The sequence below is a fragment of the Biomphalaria glabrata genome, chromosome 7 (genome assembly GCF_947242115.1).
Source record: "Biomphalaria glabrata chromosome 7, xgBioGlab47.1, whole genome shotgun sequence".
NCBI lineage: Eukaryota > Metazoa > Mollusca > Gastropoda > Planorbidae > Biomphalaria > Biomphalaria glabrata.
Window position 1 is genome coordinate 12372501 of NC_074717.1, and position 7984 is coordinate 12380484.

The 7984-nt window shown below is 35.6% G+C and overlaps 1 protein-coding gene across 1 annotated transcript in view; it reads right to left on the minus strand.

Moving 5' to 3' along the window:
- LOC106079415 (copine-3-like) overlaps nt 1-7243 on the minus strand; it is a 50492-nt gene extending 43249 nt beyond the window's left edge. Inside the window, exons 1-3 of the mRNA XM_056036356.1 lie at nt 7169-7243; nt 6653-6819; nt 681-860 (exon numbers count right to left, since the gene is read on the minus strand). Coding sequence (XP_055892331.1) covers nt 681-860; nt 6653-6817 — 345 coding nt within the window. The 5' untranslated portion in view covers nt 6818-6819; nt 7169-7243. The remainder of the gene's footprint in view (nt 1-680; nt 861-6652; nt 6820-7168) is intronic.
- Between the last annotated feature and the right edge of the window lie 741 nt (nt 7244-7984).

A 7984-nucleotide genomic window follows, 5' to 3' on the forward strand; every position in this document is an offset into this window, starting at 1 on the left:
GATTAGTAATATATTTGTTAACTGATTGGTTAATTTTCGGACTGGTTTGTGTTTTGTCATCGAATGTCCAATCTACTAACCTGAGCTAGAGTACAACCTGCTAACCTGAAATAGAGTACTACGTACTTACCTGAGCTAGAGTAAAACCTACTAACCTAAGTTAGAGTACAACCTACTAACCTGAGCTACAGTACAACCTACTTACCTGAGCTAGAGTACAACCTACTAACCTGAGCTAGAGTACAACCTACTAACCTGAGCTAGAGTACAACCTACTAACCTGAGCTAGAGTACAACCTACTAACCTGAGCTACAGTACAACCTACTAACCTGAGCTAGAGTACAACCTACTAACCTGAGCTACAGTACAACCTACTAACCTGAGCTAGAGTACAACCTACTAACCTGAGCTACAGTACAACCTACTAACCTGAGCTAGAGTACAACCTACTAACCTGAGCTACAGTACAACCTACTAACCTGAGCTAGAGTACAACCTACTAACCTGAGCTACTGTACAACCTACTAACCTGAGCTAGAGTACAACCTACTAACCTGAGCTAGAGTACAACCTACTAACCTGAGCTAGAGTACAACCTACTAACCTGAGCTACAGTACAACCTACTTACCTGAGCTAGAGTACAACCTACTAACCTAAGCTACAGTACAACCTACTTACCTGAGCTAGGGTACATTTGACCTGACCCAGGAAGTCATCGTCTTTTAATTTCTTGGTGGCGTTGTCTACGTCATAGATTCTAATCCTAACCTGCTGGACAGCCTCAAAGTGGTACTCTACTGGGATGGTCTGGGTGAAAGCCGGGTCCAGTGTGTTCCTTAGAATCTCAGTTCTACCGACCTGGTGTTCAAAGGGGTAAAGAAAAAAGTTACAAAGAGAGTTTGTGTTGAAACACAAACTCAAAATCGGCCACCGAAGCGGTGCACTCAGCAGGTAAAAAGGCAGCTTTCAATATTTTCAGCAAGAATATCAGAAGCTATGAACTACAAAGTACCAACAACCAACAATCTAATTTCTGCCAATACAATACGTATTGAAAGTCTGGCCGATATTATTCTATTGTTAGGCCCACTGACGACATGATACCACATATTACAGAGATACGAGCGTATATTAATCTTATTTTTTTATTACATTGCTAATATTCCTATCTATTCAATGAACTGATGATTAAGAAGAGATGGTTTAATGTGGACCTGGCTTATCGGATCTTATTGAATGATAAGACTTGTAAGAAATAAATTTGGGGAGGGGAGGGTAGATAAACAAAAAGTAATGGACCTTTCAAAGGTTTAAATTAAAAGGTATAAAAAAAGTTATGTATGTACTTTAGAGCCAGACAAATACATCCACACTATTTCTAATGAGATGAGAAGTCAAGAGAATATCACTTCTGCATATTCAATTACTACGATTAAGAAACTTTTGGGCCTCTGTGGCTTATGGGATATTTTATTGTAGAATAAAAACTCTCTCAGACATTCAAATTATAAAAATCTTGCAGATTCTTGTAAACCATAAATGATTGTAATAATTTCCGTATTAATAATAATAATAATAATAATAATAATAAAAATAATAGTAACAATAGTAATAATCACAATCAATACTATGGAAATTTGTCTTACAATTTGTGCATTACACCAAACAATGATAAAAGAGAAGTATGGTCTTCATGGGCTTCATCATCATGGTAAATGGAAATGTATCCACAGATCACCATATATTTAAGCAGCTAAACAGCTAGTCACATTGCTACAGACTTGGCTACATCGTCAAAAATTATGTTCTTTTCAATAACAGAATAGAAGACAGCCATTCTTTATTATATTGCCAAAAGTACGTTATCCTATATTCTTCAATCACCATCACATTTTAAGAAGTGTGTAAACTGTACAAATCTTTTTTTTTAATTCCTCTTAGCAGCTTGCAAAATGTGTATGGTGTAATTAACCTTGCCATCACCTGCTGGTATGGTAATACTTCACTGGCACAAAGACATAGACTAAATAGACTAATTAAAAAAGCATCGTATATCACTCGAACACAGCTACCATCTCTTGAAAAGCATTTTCATAAAATGTGCCTGTCCAAAAACACTCACGATTCCGAAAGATAACCTGCACCCTTTAAACCACTATTACATAAGATCTGAACAGAGTGGTCGTCTCCTTTCTATTAGGACTAAAACAGAAAGATTTAAAAACTCCTTCATCCCACTGTCGGTCAGAGTGTTACAAGATCAGCTGTCGTCATCGAGAAGTACATAGAAGTCTAATTTATAAAGCGCTGGTTGTGTGTATGTATTTTGTGTGTGAATGTTGTTCGTATTTGCATCTATATTGTTTTTGTAAAGTAGTTACGCTGAGGAGTCAATAGTAGTAAAACTAGATTTCCATTGGATTGGACCAATAAAAATTATCTTATCTTATCTTAAATAAACACATAGAAAATATAGTAATCATTAGCTTGACTTCGAGAATTAATTTTTAACAATATACCTGTGTATATATTAATTTTTTTTTAAATGTCAATACACAACATCATTACTAAATCCCCAAACTAGAATCGTGTATACCATATCTCTAGCTAGACCCAGAATTCTAGTTTAGACTACTGTCTTTTAACTAAGACTAAGACTAAGACTAAGACTGCTTTATTGATCCTTACGGAAATTTGTTGTGATTACAAGGACTCGTTTCTCATATAAAGACAACACAACAGAAAAATGCACATAAATACAACAGACAACATAAACAGTTCATTCAGCGACAACAAACAGGTATCTTGGTGCATTTCATGTTCCTTGATCAATGAGTGGCGGTGATAGAGTCTGACCGATTGAGGTACGAACGAGTTTTTGTACCGCTCCGTTCTTGTTTTGATTGACAGCAGTCGCCCACTTCGCGACGACCTAGCGTAGTTCTGATGGAGCGGGTGGCCTTCCAAGATTGTTTCGATTTTTCTTAGGCACGTTTGTTCAAAAAGTTCATTTAAATGTGGTAATGTTGTGAGTGTAATTTTTGATGCTTTTTTAATGATGTTTTCTAGACGTTGCAACAGTTTAGATGAGGCATTGCCTTGCCAACAACTTATTCCGTATGTTAGCAGATTTTGTACAGTCGCGCAGTAAAATGTCTCAAGGATCTTCTTGTTTAATTTAAAACTGTTGAGTTTGTATAGAAAAAAGAGTCGCTGGGCTGTTTTCTTTGTCAGAGTTCCAAGGTGGTCTTCCCATGATAGCTTGTTGTTGATGATAACGCCTAGATATTTATATGCCTTTACTTGTTCTATAGATGTAGTGTTTATTTGCAGTTCACGTATAGTTTGTTTTTTCTTTCTAAAATCTATTATAAGTTCTTTAGTTTTTGTTATATTGATATTTATAAGTCCTGATATTTATCAACAAACTAGAATATTTAACAAATACATGGGCGCAATAAGGATTTTCTCTTCGTATGGAGGGAATTAAGGCGATATTAAAGTCTTAATTAATTATACATTAGTTATTGTGAGAAAAGTTATCGCTCTCCTTTACACAAAGGTAGCAGCTTCTTAAAAGACGCATAGTGTGTTGTTTTTTAAACTTGTTTGTTATTTATTTACCTTCTTCCAAATACCAACAACCTCCCTCCACTCGATTCTTTGCTCGCACATTTAAGTAGGTGGCTATTTCCACTCGCACACTCGTCTCGAAATAGCGGTTAGGATACAATATCTTTACTTTGGTTTCTTCGTATGGAGCAGTCTGACCTTCTACACACGCTTCTATGGCTCATCAGCTTCTCCAGTTGGGCTTTACTCCTCAGGGACTTCCCAGGGAGAAGATAAGGTGTCTGACTTCAAAGTACTCAACTTTCAATCACGATTGGGAGGAGGAAGCTAAACTGTGCTGGCAGCCCTTTCTATGGCGATACATTTGTATGCAGCAATTAGAACAAAGATGTTGATGAAGTCGCCTCTAGTTCCTTGCCCTTACTTTTAGAAAAATGCTGAGTCTCACAATTTCAATGTCAATAGTTGAAAAGTTTTGTGACATTAAAGATGTTTTGAAGTCTTTGACACCAGACAGAAAAGGTCTTGGTGCACTAACATCACAGAGAAGTACACGGAAGTCTAATTCAATGAAGTACTGGTTGTGCGTGTGAGTGTACGCGTGAGAGTGTGTAAGTGTTTCGTGTGTGAAAGTATTTTGTGTTTGCATTTTTCTTGTGACAGTAGTTATGCTGATGTGGACAAATGAAGCCAAACTTAACTCTCCATTCGTTTGGACAAATAGAATTATCTTATGTAAACAAGTATAGTAAGGGAGAGTTGTCCTACATGTAACTTTAAACCTATTATTTACATTTATTTCTTTTAGACTTGTTATAAAACTAAGCAACCAAAAACAAAACAAAACATAATACTTAAGATAATATTTTAAATTATATTAATTAGTGTCATAAAGATAAATGTTAAACATTAAAATATCAATTGCTTGTCGTGTTTTTGACAGGTCAGGTCATGCTCTTTATAAATACGTTAACCGCATCAATAAAAATTCTTGTAAATAATTAAATATTCCATTTCATGTCATTTATAATGCTTGTCTCTTGAGGGGTCAAATCAATTCAAAATTTCCGCGATGCAAATGTTAAATTAGAAATGTAAATGTCAGCAGACTGTTTGCCAAAGTGTTCCATGGAAAGTATTCTTTCATCTCTCTTATTTAAAAAAAAAATGAAAGATGGAAGCAGTAACTTTGGTCCTGGAGAAAGGATTCTTTCTTATATAATAAAGTAAGATAAATAATGTCTTACAATATATTAAGATAAATAATGTCTTACAATATATTAAGATAAATAATGTCCTACAATATAATGATTAAATTTTAAATGATGTCTTACAGACGAAGTGCAGAAATGAACTAAATATAAAACATTTATATTACCATCGGTTCAGATTAAGACCATCTGAGTCACTCTATTTAAGACATCCTAAGTCACTCTATTTAAGACATCTCGAGTCACTATATTTAAGACATCCTAAGTCACTTTATTTAAGAAAATAAAAATCTTTGTAAAATCAAAAGCTATTTTCAACCTCGTTGTTAAGTTATACAGGGGTCATTCATGTTTGTTTGTTATTGACAAAGAAAAAAAAGAAGAAAAACATTAAAAATGCGTTTTTTAAATAGACATTACAAGAATCCTGGTACACTTGATAAATAGTCCAATGATAGGCCTTTAGATCTAGTACACTTGATAAATAGTCCAATGATAGGCCTTTAGATCTAGTACACTTGATAAATAGTCCAATGATAGGCCTTTAGATCTAGTACACTTGATAAATAGTCCAATGATAGGCCTTTAGATCTGGTACACTTGATAAATAGTCCAATGATAGGCCTTTAGATCTAGACTTTGAAGATTTCAGAAAATCCCGAACGCGCTGGTTCTTTAAAAACCGATGTTTGATCTAGATCTCATCCTATAACCTAATTCAACTGTATTTCTTTTTTACTTTAAAAATTTATAACGGTCAAACTAGAGTTTTCCTGTGTGACCAACAGTTAGTAATTCTTTTCTCAGTGATATGCATCAACTGTTATATTTTTATAAAAATCCCCAAAACTGTTTTCGAGATTTGCGTCCAGGTTCCACCTTACACTCTCCAGGGGGCGTACTTGTGCTTCCTAGTTTTGACCAATGTCCACCCATGAAGAGAGTGTAGGGTAATAGGAATAGCACAAAACTTGTCCATTTTAATTAATAGAATATCAAAGTATTTTGTCATTTAAAAAAAAAAAGAAATAAAGTTTCCCCTTTCAGACCTTGCGATCTATGGGGCTAAGGATGTTAAGGTCATGTGTTTCCTTGGCAACGGTTAACGAGCAGGGTGTCACATGGCCAACACAACAACCAACCACCTTTTCTATCCCCATCTAAAGCCAGTAAAAATACCGGATTTCAAAATCTCAATCTTCACGAGATTCGAAACCAGGACCCCAGTTTCGGAAGCCGAGCGCTTAACTACTCAGCCACCGCGCCCCATGTTTGAATATAAAATCATTCTTTTGAGTAATTATTTCTATATGAACTTCAAACATAGTTTAAAAAATAAAATTTTAAAATGATTGTCTTTCTTACTTGTATGTAATCAAATTGATGAACTCATTCAAGCATATCAGGTATTTGTGTATTAGTTGCATGTTGCCAATAATGAATTTATTTATGTATGTAGGTAGTCATCTCTAGACAAAGTATTCCATATCATGGTTGTAAGTAAAGTGAATTTTCCCCTTTCAGACATTGCGATCGATGGGGCAGATAATATTAAGGTCATCTATTTCAATGGCTAACGGTTAACGAGCATTGTGATGTGACCAACACAATAACCAACCACCTTTACTTTACCCAACTAAAGTCAGGTAAAAATCTCAAAATTCAAATCCCAGTCTTCACCGAGATCTTCACCCAGGACCCCAGGTTCGGAAGCCAATCGCTTAATCACTCAGCCACCGCGCCCCCTGTCATGGTAGTTAAGATAAACTTGCAGATACCTGAGCGTGCGTGAATGCATGCATGTGTCTGTTCAAGAGAGGGCCATGTAAAATGTCCATGTCTCTCATTTGTCTTTCAGTAACTCACCTCCTTATATTTCCCGCTCTGTTTCAAACAAACTACTGCGCAGGGATCAGAGCGTGAGGTGATGTCTTTGTCCAGCAAGTTTCTGCAGGAGATTCTCAACTGGACTTTTTGAACCAGGGAGGCACCACATCCAGCGGGTGGAGAACTCAAACCAGGGCTTGCCATCACTGTCAGGTGTGACCATTAGTTATCTATCTATCTATCTATCTATCTATCTATCTATCTATCTATCTAGCTATCCATATTGCTGTATATCTAATTAAACATATCTATCTATCTATCTATCTATCTATCTATCTATCTATCTATCTATCTATCTATCTATCTATCTATCTATCTATTTATCTATCTATCTATATTGCTGTATATCTAATTAAACATATCTATCTATCTATCTACTATCTATCTGTCTGTCTGTCTGTCTGTCTGTCTGTCTGTCTATCTATCTATCTATCTATCTATCTATCTATCTATCTATCTATCTATCTATCTATCTGTTTACACAAATCAACAAACCATTAATTTTAAAAAATCCAAACGAATGTACAAATGTTATGTCACGTATACAAATGTAGTAATATTTTTTATTGCTTTGAAATACTTTAACCTATTAGAACTTACACATTTAATTACTATAAATAGCTATCTAGGTCACAACGTGGAGCCCTGTAACTTTGTTTACCAAGGCGTAGAGCTGGCCCTCACCTCCCCGTCCACTTTCAGGGCATGTTGAATGATTCGGGGCAAGGTTCATTTCAGTCACACTTGAATGATAAGAAATGAATAGACTTGGCTGAATGGTTCTTAGCTATCGAAACTCAGCGGTTACCATCTTGGTTTATCAGCCTACCCAATGTGTTTAGAACGGTATTAATTATCTGATCAAATTAGAGCGATACCCCTGGCGATATTGGTATACTGGGTGAATTACATAATGAGGGTGTTATGGAGTGTCTTTGTGTGTGTGTGTGTGTGTGTGTGTGTTTCTATGGTGATGTGAGAAGAAGTTAGCGATTGGTTGTTGGCTATTGAATGATGCAAGATAAGTAGCACTGTCGTCTGCTACGCCAGACGAGTCCACAATGCCAGAGTGTGAAGACTTATTTTTGTAGTGAGTTAGATTTTTGTTGACAATACAGTTTTATATTATTTCCAAGGTCTAAACATTTATTTCATTTCATCCGAAGTTAAATTTGTCTATAGTCTATGTCGTAATAGAAGTTATATTTAGTTATAGTTTAGTGGTACAACTTAAGGACCGTCAACAGCAGAGGGAAAGGTAGAATCTTGTGTAAGTTTATTGCTTATTGTAAGTAGAAGTCCGTACAACGC